Consider the following 22,786-nt stretch of genomic DNA (forward strand, 5'->3'; position numbering starts at 1 on the left):
CACAGACCTGGTCCCTCGCTTCGTAGGTCATTCTTTTGGTCATTCACATGCTTCCACAAACTCTAGGTCACTATTTTGCTCATTTAAAAGCTTGCACACTCTCTAGCCCATTGTTTCCCAATCGGTGTGCTCCGGCACCCTAGGGTGCCGCGACATATTATGGAGATAAGTCACAAAAAATATTACGGTCCACTTAAGGTTTTAAAATAAATTAAGCCGAATTAATTACTCTCATGCATGACAGACTTATCGGATAAGTCGCCATTTGGTAGCAGTGTCAGCAATGTGAGTTTTAGCCTGAGTTAGGTGTGGCTGTCCATGTACGGTTCGATCACACGATCTCTGAGGAAAGAGATTCGTTGGCTTTCTAGTTTAATGGTCCTCACCCGGTAAGTGAGTGGACGTGGGTTCGATTCCCTGCAAGGCTAATTTTCTTTCTTGGTTTTTATCTTCGCATCAGCCAGTTGCCGAAACCTACGAAGTAATAACAGAGAGGGACACCACACACACACCTCATTTGTCAACACTTATCAAGATTGCAAGATGCAATAGATGTGTACTTTCCATCTCTTTCCCACTGTGAATTTCGACTGGGTTGTCTCACAATTTGATTTCGTATGAAGTGCGGAGCGAATAGATTTCACTGCTTGTGAACGAGGTGAATTTATTGATCTTTGCGCCGATTCTACACTCAAAGGTAAATAGGTAAGACGCCTCACTAAGAGTGAGTCTCTTAGTGAGGCGTCGGTGGCTGCTTTTTGGTTTGGATTGAGAGAGGAGTACCCTAATCTAAATGATGAAAGCAATTAATGCACTTTTACCCTTTTCAACATCATATCTATGCGAGCAAGCCTTCTCTGCTTTGGCGACAAAGCAAGAAATACACCACTCTACTATTACTAATCATCCGTACACATTCCTCTATGGAATTTCTAACGAATTGGTACAAGCGGGAATGTGCGTGCATGCGTTGCGAACCTAACCTAACGTGACATTTGTTTTTGTGTTATGCTAGTTATGTGTAGTTCTGCCATCTGTCAAGAAATAGACCACATGTCCTTGAGGACAATTCACGTGTTTCGTTGCCAACTGTAAGGCCTGATTTCAAGTATCTGCTCTCCAAGCATAAAATCACAATTTTCACTTTAATGATTAATCAAACAAATCTCTGCTGATGTATTTTTTACTCAGTGATTTTTGTTGAAGTTAACTGTATTCTGTATTCAAGGAAGGGTGCCCCAAGTTTTTAATGTTATTCCCAGGGGCGCCGCGAACTTCAAAAGTTTGGGAAACGCTGTCCTAGCCTCTTATTTTCTCCAGCCTCTAGCTTTCTGGGCAGAGGCCGATTTATCGAGTGTTATACAAATTTTGCCGGCCCGCTAAGCCCATGTAAACACGCCACTGGAAGTAAAATTTTGTCCTGATGTCGATTCCAACTCCAATCGGATTCCAAGGGGTTGTGATTGTTGAAAACAATCCTTTTTTAGAAAAAAAATTGTTATCAAATTTGAAAAAAAGGTCAGGGAGGGAAACTAATTTTCAAACTAACTTTGCGGGCCATAACACGCATTAGCCGAATGCGGTCAAGGCTTCCAGACAACAAAAAAAGAAAGTTATGACCACATCTATATTATCAGCAACGGGAATACAGATCAATAAACGGCATATACACCCCGAACAAGAAAGAACAAAGACTCTCTCTCTCCTCGTACATCTTCAAGAAGAAGCTTGGACATAAGGGAATAGTGGGGGGGTGGGGGGGCGGAATGTCGGTCAATACCTCATCGCGATCGAAACTTCTAGATTGAGTGACTGAGTGAGTGGATGAGCACTCACTCACTCACTCACTCGCTGGGTGGGTCTCCGTTTCCCCATCTCTTTTACCTGGATGAACGTGATGCTGCACCTACACCACTGCCGCATCACGCTACCAGTAGCGTAAGGGGGGTCATCCAAGTATTACGTCAGCATCGATGACGGGGGAGGGAGGTTTCGGGTTTGCTAACTTTTGATAAAGATGGGGGGGGAGGGGGGTTTGAATTATGCTTACGTCATCAACCACAGTTTATAAGAATGTGAAATATCCTTAATGGCATCTTTACTGCCGAAAACGAGAAACGCCTTTCGCTAGTGTTTGTGGGCACCTGAAATGACATTCTCTCTATTGATAAGTCCTCTATAGAGTCACTTTAGTGATCTTTAAATGTTTCGCGATCCTTCGAGGGGTCTGGAAGTGTGTGTGTCCAGGCGACTTAAGTGTTCTAGAAATGTGTTGCGCGCCGCTTAAGTGCTCCTGGAACTGTGCCGCGAGTCACTCAAATGATCCGTAAATATGCCGTGGATCACTTAAGCAATCTGCAAATGAGGGTAACTTAGTGAGTGAAGTAAAACTGCGCTAACTTGCTGCGAGCAACTTGAGTGATGTTGAACTGCACTGCGGGCACCGAAAACGGGAAAACCCTTTCGCTAGCTTGTGTGGGCACCTGAACTAACACTCTCCCTAATGAGATACATCCCCTACAGAGTCACTTCAGCGATCTCTAAATGTTTCACGGATCCTTCAAGTGCTCAGGAAATGTGTCCGGGCCGCTTGAATGCTCTGGAACTGTGCCACGCATCACTCAAATGATCCGTAATTATGCCGCGGATCACTGAGTAATCTGAGAATGTGCCACGGGTAACTTGACCGATGTAGAACAGCACTGGGGTGGGGGGGGGGTGACGTTCAAGTGCTCTAAAACTGCCCATGCCACTTAAGGGATGTCTAAATGGGCCACGGACCGCTCAAGTGTTCTGGAACTATGCGGTTCACTTAAAAGATCTGTGAATGCGTGCGTGTGTCACGAGCCTACTTGAGGGAAACGTGCCGCTTAAACGCTCTGGAATTGTGTCGGATCACTTGAGCGATCTGTTAATGTGCCGCTTATTCCGGGTTTTCCAAGGAGTGGAATTTCTGCGCCGTATGCAGCGTGAAGGAGAAGGATTGGTTAAAGCCAGGTTTTCCTAGAAGCAGGTTTCTACAGTGCATGCAGCGTGAAAACTCTGATTGGACAAAAAAAAAAAAAAAACCCTGAATTTCAAGTTTTTAACCAATCAGCGTTTTCACGCTGCACCCGGCGCAGAAATTCTACTCCTAGGAAAACCCGTCTTAAAAACCAATCAGAGTTTTTCACGATAACCTGCTCCTAGGTATAACCCGGCTTTAGTTCATCTTTACAAAATCAGGTATAAGGTGGCGAGCCAGCCACATCAGATAATCCCGAGGGCCACGTATGGCTTCCAGGGTGAGTGGCAATGAATTTCTTAAGGAGAAATTTTGAGTTCTTAGTCTCTGGGGAGGGAGTCTAACTAAAGGGGAGGCTCGTGCCCCACCTCGCGTACGTCCTTGATCCCAATATGCGTTAGAAAGGAGGGGGTGGGCAGACCTGCTGATGGAGGGGGGGGGGGAGGGCGAAAATGTCTAAAAAAAATCTATTTACGTAATACTTGAACGGCCCCCTAACCTTAATATTTTGCCGCGCTATTTCCCCGCCACTACACCATTGCATTACCCATCTTGTAACCTTGGAAGGTAGTAATTGCCGGATGTGTCACGTGATTTTTTTTTATAAATCATTGGTATTATTTGCTCATTGGTTTCATGTTATTTTTTTATTTGTAGATGTATTTTTTTTTTTTTTTTGGCTGTTTTCATCTGGAATGTTGATGATTTTAATACAGGGTGGGCAAAAAGTCCGTAAAAATTTTAAAAATTGATAAAAATCGGAAAAATAACCGAAATAAAAAACGGTTTGCAGGGTTAGCTTCGCTATATCACTTAAATTGTTTTAAGACAGGATAAAAAAATAACTCACAAAACAGCCGATAGGTGGCGCTGACGTACACAATTCAAAGAAAATACACGCAAATAACGAACAGAATGCCTCCGAATCGTTTATTACAGCAGTATGTTTTCCACATGACCACCACCACCACAGGGGACAACACAGTACAGGCGAGTCCCAAATCCAGCAACGGCAGAGTGCAGCAGGTCCACGTTTACAACGGTGAACTGATTGTGGATTAGGAGCGCAAGTTTTTATAACCGTCTCATTTGCATATTTCCACCGAAGTCGCTCAAACCAGCGCCACCTATCGCTGTTTTTGTGAGTATTTCTCCCCCTGTCTTAAAAAAAATCCCTTGACCTAGCGATGCTAACCCTGCAAGCCGTTTTCTATTGCGGTTATTTTTCCGGTTTTTATGAATTTTTGAAGTTTCTACGGACTTTTTTCCCACCCTGTATTTTGTTAACGTTTACAAATACGGTATAGCGATGCATGGTCGAAATTTCTCAATTTTGCGGATTCAGTTTCAATGAATCGTGTTTTTTCGTTTGTCTTTCATTGAGACCAATTTTTGCGTGTAAGGGTGCGTTATACAGGGGTTATGTATGTATGTACACGTACAGTCAAACTCCGTTATAACAACATCCTCGATTTTAACGTCAATAATGCTCGGCAGAATTGACTTCATTAAGCGGCATCTGTGCGAGAACAGTTTTGCGGCCCTCTTCAATACCACGAAAGATAGCGTGATGGGGTTTTTAGACCAATGTGTTTCCCAACCGGGGGTTTGCGCACCGCTAGGGGGGGTGCGGGAGAGCATTTCTAGGGGTGCGAGATAGGGGGAAAAAAATATTTACAACATGTTGACTGATTGTTCAAGAAAATTAAAATCATGGTAAAAATGAAGAACTTTTCAATTCCAACCTTCTTTCCCAAATGTCAAAATCTTTTCAAAAATTGTGGAAATTGTCAAAATTTTTAAATTGTGAAAAAAAAAAATTTTAAAGTTTCGTTTTTGAATTAATTTTCATTAGACATTAAAGAATAAGTAAATAGAATTCATAGAAATTAATTATTATATAATCAATGCAATAAGTTACAGACAGAAGAAAAAAACCTGAATTTTCTAACAGGTAAAAGACGTGCTGTCCAATGAGATGCGAGAAGGGAAGTCGCATTGCTTTGTGGGGGGTGGGAAGGAAAAAAGTTGGGAACCACCGGTTAGGACCATATATGCTCATCCTATGGCCCGCGGACCAAACGTAGCCCTCGGAATCACCTGATGCGTGTACCGCAACCCTGAACCTAATTTGGTAAAAATGAACTAAGCGGCACATTCACAGATGACACAAGTGGCGCCCCCGGCATATTTCCAGATCAATCAAATGACCTGCGGTGCAGTTCCACATCACTAAAGTGAAGTGAGATGCGATCCCACAACACTAAAGTGGGGTTACTTCATGGGTTCGGCCTTACATGCCACGTTAATAATAATATAAACCTTGTTTTTTAACGTCGATCGAAGCCAAAAGCTTTTTTCAACAGCTCCCGTTTTTTCATGACGCGTTTCTCTTCAAGAAATTCCGAAACAAAACCGGAGCTGATTGATTTACATATTCACGGAAAACAGGGGGGGGGGGGAAAACATTCATTTTTCAAATTCAGGATTTGGTTTTTTTTTCAAAAAATCTGGCAAAAAAGGTCCAAGAAAATCAATGGAGCGCCACAAGTTGCGCGAGTCCGTTTTTACACGTAAAAACACGGTGAGCGCGGATATTTCCGCCGTGTTTTTCTTTTTCCTCCCGAGAATCGGACGTGTTAGATTGTTGATTGAGGCAATCGTGATTGTCATGTCGTGAGTGTGATATATATCAAAAAAAAGGAGGAAACTTTTCCCGGATTTATTTATTTTTCCCCTATTTTTTTCCCCGATCCTGGATCATAAAAACTCGGAACACACACACACACACATTGTGAAATTTCTTCCCCTATCTTTTAAAAAATTGATGAATTATTAGTGATCTGTGAGAGAATGAGCTGCGAATCGTTTAAGTCAGTTTCCCAAAGTGGGCAATACCGCCCCCTGGTGGGCGATGGAATGGTCCAAGGGGGCGATAGAACCTGCTGATTTAACGTAGGATCCTATGGGTTTACTTGAGTCTGAGGGCGATGAGAGAAAAAAAATTTCTGATGAAGGGGGCGGTGGAACAAAAAAGTTTGGGAGACTATGATTTAAGTGATACGAAGCGGCCACGCGGGTCACTTAAGTGATCAGTGAATTTGCCTCAGGTCACTTGAGTGATCTGCAAATGATGTGGCTCACTTAAGTGACCTTTAAACTCTGTTGCGGGGGGCCACTTCATCAACCACCTTTTACAAAAATATGAATTATTCTTAATGGCATTCTGGACTGTGGTTTGTGGGCACCTGAACTAACAATCTCCCTATTGATAAGTCTCCTACAGCAGTGGTTCTCAACCTTTTCGATCCCACGGCCCGGTTTCATTCATTATTGTGAGTCGAAGGCCTAGTCAAATACATGACCAACGGAAAATTAATAAGGAAAAATGAAACGCTAATCATTCGCGGCCCAGTTTGAATGAGGTCAGGGCCCGGCGGTTGAGAAACACTAGGACCTAGAGAGCCACTTTAGTGATCTCTAAATATTACGTGAATCCTTCAGGTGATCTATAAATGTGTTTGGGGGCAGCTCAAGTGCTCTCGAACTGTGCCACGCTTCACTCAACTGATCCGTAATTATGCCGCGGATCACTTAAGTAATCTGGGAATGTGCCGAGGTAACTTGAATGATGTGCAACCGCACTGGGGGGTCGCTTAAGTGCTCTGAAACTTCGCCAACTGTCACTCAAGAGATTTCTAACTGTGCCACAGATCACTTAAGTGACCTGCGACAAAGTTCCACAATACTTACGTGATCTGTGAATGTGCCACAGATCCCCATAAATACTTTGGAATTGTGCCATGGGTCACTTAAGCGATGTGTAAAATGTGTCGCTTAGTTCATTTTTACAAAACTAGGCTTGAGGGGGTAGGCCACATCAGATAAACCCCCCCCCCACCCGGGCCACATTTGGTCCCCGGGCCAAGGATTTATCATTATATGGCTTAGATGGTGTGTCACAATGAATTTCTTAAACGGAAATTTTCAGTTGTTATGAATGAAATATGTGATAGGAGGTGGGGGGGGGGGGGGGGGGGGAACGAAATTTTGCTGACAATGGGGGGGGGGTGAGAGTTTTGCTGACTTTTGCTGACGGGAGGGAGGGGGGTCAAAAATGGTTGAAAAATTGTTGACGTAATACTTGAACGCCCCCTCTCCCTTGCCGAAACGGCGACAAAGTTCATATTCTGGATTCAAAGTCCAGAACTGGAAGGAGGGGGGGGGGGAAGGGAGTGACATGCTGTATATAAAAACTACCTTGTGAAAAGGTGCAATTGTGTACTTGCGGAAGGAATAGGAAATTAGCGGCTAGAGGGGGGAAGAGTTCACGTGCAGGTCCGTTGCATTTCAAATACCTAACAATACACCATTTCATGAAAATTATATGAATGCGCAAACGGCTAGGGGGATAGCGTCATGCCCTTCCGAGCAATATGTGGGGTGTGAATATAATTGGTCGCATTCAGGGGTTATTCAAGTATTACGTCAGCATCGAGGGGGAGGGGTTTCGGATTTGCTGACTTTTGATGACGGGGGGGGGGGTGGGGGGTTTGAAGGTTGCTTACGTCATCAACCACCCCTTTTTGAAAATATGAAATATTCTTTTCGAAAATTGTGCTGACGGGGGGCAGGGGATAAAAAATGGCTGAAAATCCGCTTATACGTGGCACTTGAATAATATACTTGAATACGTAATACTTGAATAGACCCTTACGGGAGGGAATACGTGTACGCGAAGCGTCTCAAAATTACATAAAGTAAGAAAAGTGTGTGAGAAGCGGGTTTCATAACAATTTCGTGAATACGTCGAGAATATTTTGAAGGAGTTTTGGAGAAAAATGCAATATATCTTTGAATGTGTGATTGGCCTGAAATATCGTACTGTATCGAAAAATACACGTACGCAGTTTGATCATTTTTGCCGCACCACGGTCATTTTCTGCACACGACGGCTAATTAGACCGGGACCTACAATTTTATTGCCGATTCCGAACGGCAGGCTTGTTTTTTTTTTACATTCGTCGAGGGGTTTTCGCGCTAACCATTCATTTCAATGAACGTAATACGTGGTGCACCTCTATTCAGAGTACCACAATCAGCAATGCCACACAATACGCGATGTGTCGCCATAAGCAAAACAAAGATGATGATGATGACCATAATGAGCAATACAACACGCAATGAACTACAATATGTAATGCACAATGTACCAAAATCAGCAATTCACCTTTATTTACAGTGCACCACAATACAGCACAAAACGAAATGCACTGCAATAAGAAATTCAGCACAATACGCGATGATGTATCGCAATAACTGAAGTACCATAATACACAATAAGCACTGCATTAAAATAATATGCACTACAATACGCAATGCTCCGCAATCATCAAATGTACCACTATTTGCAGTGTACCACAATAAGCAATACAGCACAATACGCAATGCTCCGCAATCATCAAATGTACCACTATTTGCAGTGTACCACAACAAGCAATACAGCACAATACGCAATGCTCCGCAATCATCAAATGTACCACTATTTGCAGTGTACCACAATAAGCAATACAGCACAATACGCAATACATCCCAATAAGCAATGCTCCATCATAGCAATACAGCACAATACGCAATGCTCCGCAATCATCAAATGTACCACTATTTGCAGTGTACCACAACAAGCAATACAGCACAATACGCAATGCTCCGCAATCATCAAATGTACCACTATTTGCAGTGTACCACAATAAGCAATACAGCACAATACGCAATACATCCCAATAAGCAATGCTCCATCATAGGCAATATAGCACAATAAGAAATGCACCAGCATAGGAAATACAGAGCAAGCAATACACCACATTAAGCAGTGCACCACACTACTCAATACAGCACAAAACGCGATGCATCGCAATGAACCACAATACGCCATGAGCACTGCATTACGCAAATACAATAAGCAATATTGTATTGCACTACGATGCACTACAATCAGCAAGGCACCACTATTTACAGTGTACAATACACAGTACACAACAGTACAGTTACACAATAAGCAATGCAGCATATTACGTAAAGCACCAATGCAGCATAACATACGATGTATCGCAATAAGCAAACCACCATAATATGCAATGCACACCACAATACGCAATAAGCACTGCATTGCAATAAGCAATACAGCATGCCATGTACTACATAACAGTACGCAATGCACCACACTACGCAATGGAACGACAATAGGCGATGTATCGCAATAAGCAAAGCACAAAGCACTATAATAGGCAATGCACCACAATATAATAACCACTGAATCACAATAAGCAATACAGCACGTGATTCACTTCAATACGCAATACAGCACGTGATGCACAGCAATACGCAATGCACCACTATTTGCAGTGCACCACAATAAGCGGTACATCACAATACGCGCACTGAAAAGCAGGAAAATAATGATATTCACGACGGCTCCTCGAGATCGAAACCTTTCAACTTCCCCATGAAGTTATCTGTGCAATGCCCCGCCGTGGGTACCTGGACCATGTGTGTTGGGAGCACTGGTGATATATACATACCTCTCAATACATGCACAAAACTTTGTCTAGATTGGTCAAACAGTTCCCGATATGTTCAGGAATTGAATGAAAATTTGACAAAAACTCGTATTTTTCTGTTACGGAAATCGGTAACAGAAAAACGTAACCAATTTCCGTTGCATAGAAACGGGCCCTTTCAGAGTTTGTGATTTATATTATAGAGTAGATATGGGCCATGCGGAAAATAAAATTCAATATTAAAAAAATAGTTCAATTTTTGACCACTAGGTTAAGAAGTAACGGTTTTTATCACAGTTACTTTTTTCCCATGTTCCAAATAACGTATATACCAAGTTTCAATGAACTACGTCCACCACAACGGGAGATATTTGAAACGAATAACCTCCGAAGAATCAGACGACAGATAGACAGACATCTATTCATTTCGGTTCCTTATGAATGGAGCCCACAAACTGAACTTGATTCAGAGTTCAGTTCCTGGGTCAGTAGATAAGGAGGTGTATTTCAAACAAATGGCCTCCGAAGAAGCAGACGACAGGTGAACAACCGTTCGCTTCGGTTCCCTATGAACGGACCCCACAAACTGAACTTGATTTAGAGTTCAGTTCTTGGGTCAGCAAAAAAGGAGGCATTTTAAACAAATGGCCTACGATGAAGCAGACGAGAAGTGAACTTGTGAACATCCTTTCATTTCAGTTGTCCATGGATGGAGCCAAAAAACTGAAGGACTCCAAAAAAGGAAAAAACATGGAAAAATATACGATATTGGAACGCTGACCATATTTTCTCGGAAAAAAACGGGATATTACGATTCCAAGTACGGAAAATCGACATGTGGCACCAAAAAAGATGCCAAAAGTTAGCGAAGTTGCCAAGTATCGTTAAAATCACCGAAACAATTGCCGATGGTGAGAAACGAGAGAGGCTTTACTGCAACCGCAGTGGATCAAAATGAATTCTGCGATCTATTCGAAGTTCAACATGACAAATACATGAGATGAGTATTGATATTAGTATTTATAGACGTAATTATCCTAATAAAAAGAATTGTGAGTCGGGAAATTAAGTTTTATCCTGAATATCTCGATGAATAATAAAAGTTCAACTAGACTTCATTGAAAATTCAGGAAAAAGAACGGGACATTTTTATTTTCAAAAAATCGAAATGGCCAAAATTACGGAAAAATAGAGCAAATGTTCTTGGAAACATGTCAGTTTACACATCACTCTTATTTTGCGGGACAAAATCATTTTCTTATTACATTCAGCTCATCATTTTAGCGAAAATGATTTTTTCCCTTCAAATTTTCTAAGAAAGCTCAAATGAAATAAAATATTTAAGGTCGGTGTAGTTTTTGCAAGAGATGAATGTCCATATTTCCTCGAGAAAAGTACTGTAATTTAGGATCCTGATCACGGGAAATTGCCCATCGTCACCAAAAGTAACCCCAAAAGCAAACAAAACTGCCAATTATGATTGAAATAGTTGAAAATTCCAAATACAGTAGTGAGGAAATGCACCACTACGCGGCAAATCACAGAGCATTGAAAGTCACAAAAAATATCACACTTCCACTTTTTGAAATTGATTTCTTCATTCAGTTTTCACATTTCACTTTTCAACATAGTGTTTAAATATTCTCTTCTAATACTCCTACATTTCTACCTGCTGAGCTATTTCCCCTTTTGCAAAAAAACGTTAAATTTATTTTTTAAATTAATTTTTGTTTCGTTCGTTTATATTTTGTGTGGCCGCAGTGTTTTGCCGATAGAACCTCACACCAACCAAAAATGGTTTGTCTATCTTCATACTGTACAAGGAATCCCATTCCTTACCAACGCAACGTTGGTATCCAATTGGATTGGATTGTGTGACACAATTAGTGTCTACGAACAAGTTTCTGAGGGGAAAAAAAAACTTGCGTTATTTCCGTCCCACTTTTTTTGCTATTCAGGGGAAAGGAAAGTTACGTCATTTCCGTTGCTCCGTTTCACTTTTTCTTTCACAGAGTCACGCGGATTTGAAAATTCGCGCCAACCCCGAAAAAGTTTCACTTCAAAAAAACTCAGTCATTTATGAGCATAAAAATAATGGGAATTTACTCACTTGAAGAAATTGTCGAGGTAAGTGTTGCTGCAAGCTGACCACGTGATCTTCCCGGGTCCAGTCTTCTCGGACATCAGGAAAGTGCTGGGGTCGCAGTCGTTCCCCCGACCATCGTGCAACATGCCTAGACTGAAGCACAAAACAAAAACCATGTTGATGATAATTCATCTAACTAAAAAGCTTTATCAACCGCAAGAGCTTAGAGTATGCTCTTAAAGGTCGAGGCTTTACTATAGGAAATTAATAAGATTACCCAAATTTACAAATCACGCACACAGGTTCTCTTTCAAATCCCCTAATTTCAGATTAGTCGCTATCACCTCTATATGCTGCAAACCTTTTGAGCACATAGGAGCCGAGGAAATCCACTGATTCAAAATAAACTTCTTTTTCCCCTAATCAACACGGCTTTCGATGATCTTTATCAGTAACTACCCAATTAGCTCTTTTCATATATGATTTATCAAGCAGTATCAACAAAAACGTCCAAACCGATATAATTTTCTTGGATTTCTCTAAAGCTTCTGACAGAGTGCAGCACAATAAACTTCTACTTAATGTGTTCAACAGCTTAAATGGGTGGAAACCTTCCTCACCAACCGCAGTCCGTTTTTCTTCTTCAAGGGCCAGAACTCCCCAGGTTAAGACTGGCACGCCCCGAGGTTCGGTCCTCTCGCCGTTATTATTTTTGATTTATATAAACGATCTTCCTAATTCCATCAATTGCCATATCAGACGCTTTGCAGACGATTGCGTCGTCTACCAAACAGTGCACAACGAATCCGACCAAGTACACACACACAATCTCTCCAAAACAACCTCAACATTATATCGGAATGGTACACGTCCTGACAATTGCCACTTAACTCTTCAAAAATAGTTTTTATGAAACTTACTCGCAAAAGACTTCCCCTCGATCCTTCTTACTCTATCAATAATTCTTGAATCACCGAGGTTTCTTATGATAAATATCTGGGTGCAATTATTTCTGCCGACCTCCGCTGGAACCTCCATGTTGATTACGTCTTTCATTAAGTGTCTCCAAAAAGACTTTTTTTCTTCGTCGAAACATTAAAAACTCCACCCGTCACCTCAGACATCTCTGCTTCCTGAACTCTCATATGCCTATGAAATCTGCGACCCCCCCCCCCCATACTCTCTCCAGTATAGACAAATTAGAATCTATTCAAAATAAATCCGCCCGTTTCATTTTAAAATGTTGGTCATCCCCCGTCTCCGTTACTGAACTCAAGCGCCAACTCAATATTCAACCGCTTTCCACTCGTACACATATCTCTCTCGATTAACTTTCCTTTGGGGCCGTTCAAGTATTACGTAAGCAAATTTTTAGCCCTTTTTGACCCCCCCCCCGTCAGCAAAAGTCAGCAAAACGCTGACCCCCCCTTCCTCCCCCCCCCCTTGTCAGCAAAATTTCGTCATCAGCTCTGCCCCTCTGAATCCTAACTCATATTTTCATAAAGGGTGGTTGATGACGTAAGCATTATCAACCCCCCCCCCGATGACGTAATACTTGAACGGCCCCTTTTCAAAATCCACTATTTTGATATCGACACTTCGAATCTTCTAACTCCAGCTTCATACTTTTCCAATCGAATTAACCATTCACAAAAATCGAAACCCATCTTTGCATCCCCACAGATTGTTCCAAATTCAGTGTTTCTTTCCTCGAGGAATAATAACCGATTGGAAGAACAACCTCCCGTCGAACATAATTGTTTGTACAACAGTTTCCGATTTCCTTAGTAACATCAACCGTCTCTTCTGTCGAACTTCACCACCGCATTCCCTTGTACAGGCATAGGCCAAGCGCTATAAGAAGGGATTTCTCAAAGGCGTCTCACACAAGTCAGAATTTTCGGATTACCAAATTCACGAAGCTGCTGGTAACATCTAGTTATAATATATATACAGTTGGTGTGTGAATAATGATCATGTAACGGGGTTGAAGTTGTTGTGACGCTTATGAAAAAAAAGGACATGAAAAAACATATGAATAACATAATACTGTACATCCATGTCAATACAATACATATACAATTGTCTATATTTTTGTAAATAAAGAATACTGGGGGTATGTTATTGACATTTTTCCCCCCTATACAGTTTATATATGGAATTAACAAAGCAGGAAAAATATCGTTCTATGGAGAGAAAAAGTCAGAGGATGAAATTAAAAGTGCATTCCAATATCTGGAATTTGAATTTTTTTTTTAATTTGTGAATGAAAACTTGCCAACACAGTGATAAAGTTGCCAAAACAGTGATAAAGTTGCCAAAACAGTGATAAAGTTGCCAAAACATGATGATTTTATGTATAGTATATCAATATCTTGATAAATATTGCATTTGTGAAACTATGAAACTATGCGGAACTATGCTTCATTGAAAGCTAAAGCCGGGTTTTTTACTAGGAGCAGGTTTCTATACCGCAAACGCTGATGGGTGAAGAAAACCTGAATTTCAGGTTTTTAACCAATGAGCGTTTCCACACTGCACACGGCGCAAAAGTTCTAATCCTAGGAAAACCCGGCTTAAAGACGGGTTTTCCTAGGAATAGGTTTGTTGCGCAGCTTGAACCGAATTAGACGATTTCGCGTCGACAGAAAGGTGTTACATAATCACGCTACGCGTTTGTGTTTTCCTAGCGAGGCGCATCAGATCAAGGCGGCTATATAAAGTATATGGCTTTGGTATCAGCTATTCTGTCGTCTGCATGCTCCGGTTTGAAGGGAAGGAAAAGAAAACACGCAAGAGTGAAGTGAATATCGGCAAAACGCGCGGAGCACGACGCATTTGACTCCTCCAGAAGCAGTCACGCCCGACGTAAAGCGCTGTCGTCAGGCGTATTGCGCTCTGTAGGAAAACAGTCATGCTGCTTTTCTTACTGGTGAGTGGACGGCGTGTCGCGCTGGGTGAATCACGTTGCGCGCGGCACAGGAAACCTGCTCCTAGGAAAACCCGGCTTAACAGTGTATTAATGCGAGGAAGCATTTGCTGAATTAGACTCACTCGCGTAGCAAGCGCAAGTGAGACGAAATTCGGAGTATTTTCACAAAGAAATTTTAGGAAAATCATGCCAACTTTTTTTTTTCATAAATGTTTACTTTAAAAACATTTCAAAAGACAAAGTAAACATGTCATACACATTAAATCCACAAAGATTTTCTCATTTTTATTGATCATCGTATCAAATACTATGATGTTAGTAATACTGTAATAGCGCACCTGTGGCCCATTTCGTGAGCGATAACGAACGCAGCCTCGAAACTGGATCCTTCGTTGAGGGTGCAGCTGTGCTGAGGGCGGCACATTCCGTTCACCCATGCCAGTCCTGTGCCGGAACAAAATAAATCAAAATTATATAGATGATATCCGTATTTGCTCCAGTTTTCTGCCATTCGTAATAAGCACAAAAAATTACTGGAAATTGGTTGTTAAGTCACAAAAAATACAATCCAGATGGCGCGCGTAATCATCGAAGTCCAGGCTTTAAAAAATTATTGTAACCTAAAAACAATTTTAATTTATAAAAATTGAACAAATTGTCAGAAAATCCAAATGGATTCGTGTTTGATTGGCAGTAATCGTTCTTCTGTGTAGGCTCAGGGCAAGGCCTGCACCCTCCCGGGACGCCATGTGACCTCTACTTAAATGAGATTAGGTACTAGGATTTTCGGAAACATGTATTTAAATTTTTATGTCGTACTCTTCCAGATTAGTAAGGAAGCCCCCCCCCCCACCTAACCCGAAAATGCCTCTTTGCCGAGAGGCCCATGATGTTTTGCTCTGGCACGAAGATTTTCCATTGCCTTATTCGACATCAAGGAAATAGTGCTTGCTGTGCTGCAACTGCAAATAGGCTTCATTAGGTCTAATCGAACGCAAAACTTTTGCCAATGATCAAATAGTGACTACATGAGGCTCAAACCGAGTACCCACAAGCAGTGGTGTAGTCACAGGGACTTAGCGGGCTGTAGCCCAGACGGGGGGGGGGGTGGAAAATTTGAGGAATGAGTTGACAAGAAATTTAGTAGATTGAGAGAAAGGCGGGAAAATTTACACTTGACACAGAAACAAACTTGACGACATAAGTGCCGAAACGCAGGGACTGAGGTCCTTTAGCCCCCCCCCCCAAATAAATTTTGTAAGGGGGCTGACCAACCCCCCCCCCCCAATAATTTCTGCAGAAAAGACAATGCAATCCACCTTCTCTCTCCTGTGTACGCGCTTGAGTCCCGTATATACGGAATGACCAGCAACTTTCAGCCCCCAACCCCCAATATTTTCTTTACTTCGGCGTCTCTGCTTGACGATGATACACAAAACACATTACGACATGTACCGATTCGTTAGAAACTTCTCTGAGGAATGTTTACGAGCTGCATGTGTGGGTTTAGTAGCAGCATGTTGCCGCCAAAACATCATCCGGAAGGCCATGCACACAGTGCTGCGACCAAGAGCACGGGAGTGCATAATAGAGACTAATGACGGAACTCCACTGGAATATTTGTATGTTTATATACAGGGTGAACTACTAAAGCTTCTACGCGAGTGGAAACTCTAAAAATGAATAAAAACCGGAAAAATAACCGAAATAAGAAACGGTTTGCAGGGTTAGCATCGCTAGGTCACGGGAATTTTTTTTAAGACAGGGAAAAAAACAAAGAGTAACTCAAAAAACAGACGATAGGTGGCACTGAAGTATAGAGTCCAAGGAAAGATGCGCAAATAACTAACAGAATTCCTCCAAATCGTTTATTACAGCAGTATGTGTTCCATATGACCACCGCCACAGGGGATAACACATTGCAGGACAGTCACGAATCCAGCAGCGGCAGACTGCAGCAGGTCCGGATGTATACATGACACCTCTCGACAGATTGGATGGACCGGATCGATATACTTTTCTTTGACTTGTGTACGTCATCGCCACCTATCGGCTGTTTTTGAGTTTTTTTTCTGTCAAGAGAATTCCCGGGACCTAGCAATGCTAACAATGCAAACCGTTTTTTATTTCAGTTATTTTTCCGGTTTTTATTCATTTTGAAAGTTTCTACGGACTTTTCGCCCACACCCTGTATATTCGGTGTAACCGTGACGCGGGGGCTTTTGCTTTTACCTTGCGTTTCATTATGCCTTCCGTTGTGATGCTTATGTGTGTGTGTCAGTATGTCTGACTGTTACTCTGTGGTTTGTTATCTAATGTATTAATAAGTTCACGTTAACTCAGTTAATGAGTTAAATCTCCGTTGTGCACTTCGCATGCAATGGTGTCGAGTGTTTCCTTATGACTGCCTTACGACTCGGCCATTTTATTGGCGACGACAGAAAATTATGAAGTAAGATTTTCAATTCATCATTCTTGTGAACATGACATTAGGAAGCGCGTTCAATCTTTTAATCCGTCCGTCGAACAGTGGCCGCAAGATGTCGCGCGTTCGAAGCAATATTTCATTCGAAATGAAATTGTGGATCCGTTTCTCGAGAGAGAACCATATTTTTTTTTACTGTTGTAGGCTCGGAGACTAACACTAGGCCACGTGATTCGCTCTCCCCTGCGTTGAACTACTTACAAGATTGTCGCGCAATTGGTTCAGCGTCTAACGGCACATTTTGAACCGACCCCTTCAGAGACTGTTGAGACACTAAAAAATTTTCAGGAGAAAAATCGTTTGCCGTAGGCATCGCTACGAACATTTATCTCGAAACCGCGTCGCATGTCGGAATATTGCGATTTTGGCAATTTCTTGGATCGCACTTCGCATACGGAGTCAGGTCGAAATCCTCAATAGCGGAAGCAAATCTTGCGTAGGAGGCGCATACAAGTTCTGATGGAAAACTGTTCCATATTCTCGCCACACGGCATCTATATCCGTGGAAAAAGCAATCCTTTCTAGCCGTCGGTATTCTTATTTGGAAGCGATGCCTACGTAGGTTAACTCGCCTGTCTATGATCTCAAAGAAAGGCTCTCTCGATAGTAGATGAACAATTTGGTGGACTAGTTTGTAGCACATCTTCAGATCTGCAGCGATTCTACGCCATTCCAGCGAGTGTAAACCCAGAAATTGAGGTCTCTGGCAATACGATAGACCTTTGCCTTTGAAGACCGGGCACACCCCGCTTCCCATCTCAGAGAGATATCGAAGCGTTCCCGAAGGATAGGTGTGTCCGGAAAGTTTTATTAGAAACAACATAACATGACCACCTCAGACGAAGGCAGCAAAATAAAATAATTTACATAAAAATTGATCGTCAACCCCTGAAGTCATATAACAAATAAATAAAATCCAAACAATCAACGCCAATGGGCAATCAAAATTATAAACGGGATTATAAGATGGTGGTGTATAGCCGTCCATACCATAAGAATATAGTAATCGTCAATGGATGGAATGATTGCCGATAATCTTGGAATATAAAATTTCGAATCACGGTGAATTAGTCGCAGTCATCATCGTCTTGGCCGCAAGTCGTTACCGGAATCGTCACTGGAATCGTCACCGGGTGAACTAAGATCAGCACAATCCACTATATAGGCGAGTAAATAACACTTAATTCGTCCTTGCCATCGATGACTTGATTCATCTCCTTGCAGGTGAACTTGCTTCTGTTTTCCATTTATCGGTTACTTTTGTTGACGCCGACGTGGTCGAAGATCATATTTCCTCTTAAGATCAATCACTGGGGCTCTTGCCGGTTTGAACTCGTCATCGCTCCCACCGCTCAGACGCGCACTTCCAGTCTTCTTAGTATGTATGCGATGTAAGTTGCTATCGAGGAACAATATAATCCACCGCACCCGAGCAAGGCCCATAGGGCTCTTCAAAACTCTTTTTTTGAAACACAGTCGACCGTTTTCGGGAATAGCACCAAAATGAAATTTTTTTGTATATGGGCAAGATGTCAGGTAATGCCATAAAGATCCAATCTCACCACAAGCACACATGGCGTTGTGCGACTTCTTGAAACGTTCTAGATACGTCGGTGATGGGCCGTGCTCAGTTATCATGATCACTTTCCCTCTAGACCAAATGGAACTATTCCAACGGACGCGTTTCTGTATCTTATAGGCATCTTTATGTGCATTCTTGTCCCATAGCTGTTGCCACTTTTGTAACAGGTCACTTTTTAGCACGTGTTTGATGTGACTGCGTAGTAGCAAGAGTTGTTCTTCCGTTGGGAGATTAAGAGCATCTTTGGCCAATCTGTCCGCAATTTCATTCCCCGCTATTCCTGCATGGTCTTTGACCCATTTGATACTGATAGACGGATGGTCGTATAAATGCTTGCGTATTCGCCGAGTATTTTCATGTGGAGTGCGCTGATCACGAATCGCATTAATACTAGACGCGCTGTCAGTATATATCGTCGTCTGCTGATTCAGCTTAATCGCCCATTCTACTGCAGCTAGTATGGCCAGAACCTCCGCCTGAAAGATACTGTTACCTTGACGCAACCGTCGACTCCAAGCCTTTTCAACAGATCCTTCTGCATTCATAACTACGTATGCACAGGCCGTGGATGTCTCTGTTTTTGAGCCGTCCGTGAATATACTAATAGCTTCATCCGATGAGCATTGTTCCGTACCAGGCAGCGGAACTTGATTCTGGAACAAGTCCACACTGGGATGATGAAGCCAACTCTTATTATTCCCCTTCGTAGGCATCAGGTGTTATAAGAATTCCGTCCATCCAAACCTCCTTACCCAAATGCAGGATTGTAGATCGACGTGCGTCATATTCAACATATAGGCTGAGCGGAGGGTTTCCCGTAGCAGTATACAGAACATCATTGGCCGTAGTTCTGTATGCACCAGTTACATACAATAAGAACGGACGTTGGGCAACATCTAGTAATTTACGGAGTCTCTGTGTCGGGTTTTTATACCAGATGGCGCTTGCGTATGAAATTTTCCGTTGTACAACTGATCTGTACAAAATGTTCCTAAATTTTTGGCGTATACCCCACTTTGGGCCTGCTATGCGTCTCAATTTTTGCATGGTATCTTGAACCTTATCAATTTGTTTCGCCACATGCGTCGTGAATTTGAACTGATGGTCAATATGCACTCCAAGATATTTCATGCATTTAGATATTTGCAGTCGAACACCATTGATTCTTATGCAGGGACGTTTTTTCTTGGGGTGTGGCCATAGTAATTTAGTTTTAGTCACCTCCATGCTGAGACGATTATCTTCTAGCCATTTTGACAGTTCGTCAAACGCGGCATCCGCAGTGCTGCCAATGTCGTTGGGAGTTCTCGCCGAGATCACAAACACCAGATCATCGGCGAAAGCTTGGACATAAACATCCGGTCCCCAATTCTTTTTCAGCAGTGAGTCAAGCACGATAGACCATAGTAGTGGACCGCTGCATGAGCCTTGAGGACAGCCCATGGCCTGATGCTTTTCCGCGCCTCCTCCGTCAGTTGGCATCACAACCGTTCGATCTTTTAGCATGTCTTCCACTATACAAATGAGATTGTGAGGAATCGGTAATTTTCGTATAGTATTGAATTTATCTTGTGACGGACCGAATCAAAAGCACCGCGAATGTCTATGGAAACTATGGCCGTTACTTGACCTCGTCGATGTCTAGTCGTGATCTCTTCCATCAGTGATGCTATTGCTTTTTCTGCCGAGCCACCTGTACGAAATCCGAACTGTCTTGGGCTAAGTCAGTCTGCCTTCTCTAGATAGTAGGTGATCCGTTGCACCACCAATTTTTCGAGGACTTTACCCATTGTAGAGAGTAAACAGATCGGACGATACGACTGCAGCACCCCTGGATCCCTATCTTTCTTGAGGAAAAGCAAGACCTTACCACGTTTGAAACACTTTGGGAACACCGACAACTTGACTAAACTATTGAAGATATCTGTGATAACATGACCATGGGCTTCGACTAGGGTTTTCAAAAGAGGAATATTTATTTTATATACCCGGAGCTCGTTTATTGTTCAGTCTTCTGACTATTTGATTGATCTCCGTATAGGTGAATGGTGGATCCGTCATAATCGTAGATGGCGTGTATGGAGTCAAATTTATAGTATCCGGGAGGTTCGGAAAAATCTCCTCCAATTGTGCTTGGGCCGCTTCCAGCATCGTGGCACCAGTATGTGGACCGTTGGACATCATTACCTGTGGTGGTAGACGCTTCGTTTTGAACATAGATTTGTATGCTTGTCCAAATGGGCGGCTTTCCTCTGTGCAGAAGGCAATCCAACTAGTTGTTTTTGCCTTGTTTACGGCCTTAATATGCCCTGCTCTGAATTTTCTAAACTCCATCACTCCATCCTCGCCTGTACTCTATCATCACCCTTGGCCTTAATGAAACGACGCTCTAGTTTACGAAGTTGCCTGCGTGAAGCTGCTAATTCATCAGTCCACCATTTCAAAGAAGCGGTAATACGCGGTTGTGCATAGCCCAACACCTGAATACATCGTTCTTTCAGCCGCTGCATTGAGGCATCAAAGCATGCATTAACCTGATCCTCGTCTAAAACCATGTGAAGTTGTTCTTGGAGGTCTATGAAGATCTGCTCTGTAGCAGGCCGGATCTTTGCTAATCGTCTGGCGGTAGTTCTATACTTCGTGGGTTTTTGATATCTAGGCGTAATATTGAGTTGTAGATGGATATACTTGTGCGCACTATACGAATCTTCCGTACCTACTGACCAATCGGAACGCCTGTAAATATTTTCTGGCGTAGTAAAAGTAAGATCTGGCCATCTTTTTGCGTCATAAAATTCGTAGGTAGGTCTTGTCCGTCTAGAATTAAACAGAAACAAGTTCCTGCTGGTGAGAAATTCCTGCATCGCGCGCCCTCTTGGATCCGTCTCTCGATAGCCCCACCACGAAGAATGACAATTTTGCGTCCGCACAGAAGATAATGTCGATACCTGGTGCTAACTCGCAAAGATCATCCATCTCCTCTATGGCTTTGTCTACTTCTTCGTACGGAGAAATGTAGACACTTGCAATTATAAGTTCACGTCCCTGCAGACTTATCTGAACAGCTACCAGGTGGCGGCAGATCCTGTACGTAGCCGGTCTAATATGAGTCGATGGGACTAATATAGCACTTTTGCACAGTTGCGCCGTCCACGACTGCCATGATTGTGAAATACCACGTAAAAGACCTCTATTTTGCCATGGTTCTTGAAGTAGAACCACATCTACTGACTGTGCTCTTACGAAAGCCTCCATATGTTCGATACAGATCTTAGCTTTGTCTGCGTTTAATTGGAGGAGACAAAGTCCGCACCTTACTTGGTTGTTTTTTGCCGAATGTGACGTCATCAGTTTCGTGTTCATGTACTGCCCAGATTCAGGCCCATAGTTAGTAACTTACTGTTACACCTTTCTCTTCGAGCGTCACGCATTACCAATCTCTGCGTCGCTGATTCAATAACTGGTGAGTCGACCGCAGACCTATTGTGAGGAGAAAACTGGGACATTCTCTGCTCCTCGACCTGTGGTCCGTGCTAAAGCGGAGGTCTTGCGCCATATTCATGAGCACACAGTCAACACATCTGCCCGTTCTGTCCGTATGAGTGTTGACCGGTTGACTATACCCAGTCATCTGCATTCGTCTCGTCGATACGCCTCGTATATTTTGCCAGTTCCGATGGCGGATGGCGTCCGAGTTCACGTGTGTCGACATATACCCGCCTTTCCTCACGTACTACTCCTTGTGAGAGATGGTATTTTCTTCGTCGTTGGTCTTGTCGAAAGTGTTCCCTCGCTGTACCCAGTGTACTGTTCCTATAGTCGGAAGTAAATATATAATGGTCAGACGTAATGTGTTTCCGTCGGTAGAACTGTGAAACTGTCATACTGTTCTGTGGAATCATATATATATATATTCGCTTTATCCCTCACTAAGTCTGTTTATAATATCGCAGATTTTTGTATGTATGAATGAATGCTTTTTGTGCTCTCGTTTCAGCTATCGGACTTCCAACCAGAAGAGACAACAGTGGAGTGGCGTGGATCCCCGGTGGGGGTGAATCCCGCGGCTTGAGTCGGGGATACCCGCTGAGCCCGGATACTCGAAGAGTTTTTCCAGCATGGCCCAGCCGCAAGGTA

The 22,786-nt window shown here is 42.7% G+C and overlaps 1 protein-coding gene across 1 annotated transcript in view; it reads right to left on the minus strand.

Moving 5' to 3' along the window:
* LOC149065234 (A disintegrin and metalloproteinase with thrombospondin motifs adt-1-like) overlaps positions 1 to 22,786 on the minus strand; it is a 130,658-nt gene that overhangs the window by 22,289 nt on the left and 85,583 nt on the right. The window contains exons 9-10 of the mRNA XM_089254203.1: positions 14,921 to 15,026; positions 11,675 to 11,803 (exon numbers count right to left, since the gene is read on the minus strand). Of these exons, the coding sequence (XP_089110329.1) occupies positions 11,675 to 11,803; positions 14,921 to 15,026 (235 nt within the window). The remainder of the gene's footprint in view (positions 1 to 11,674; positions 11,804 to 14,920; positions 15,027 to 22,786) is intronic.

This window comes from Pholcus phalangioides, unplaced genomic scaffold (genome assembly GCF_987345545.1).
Source record: "Pholcus phalangioides strain wild (caught in Gottingen) unplaced genomic scaffold, Ppha-v1.0 ptg000040l_1, whole genome shotgun sequence".
NCBI classification, from domain to species: Eukaryota; Metazoa; Arthropoda; class Arachnida; order Araneae; family Pholcidae; genus Pholcus; species Pholcus phalangioides.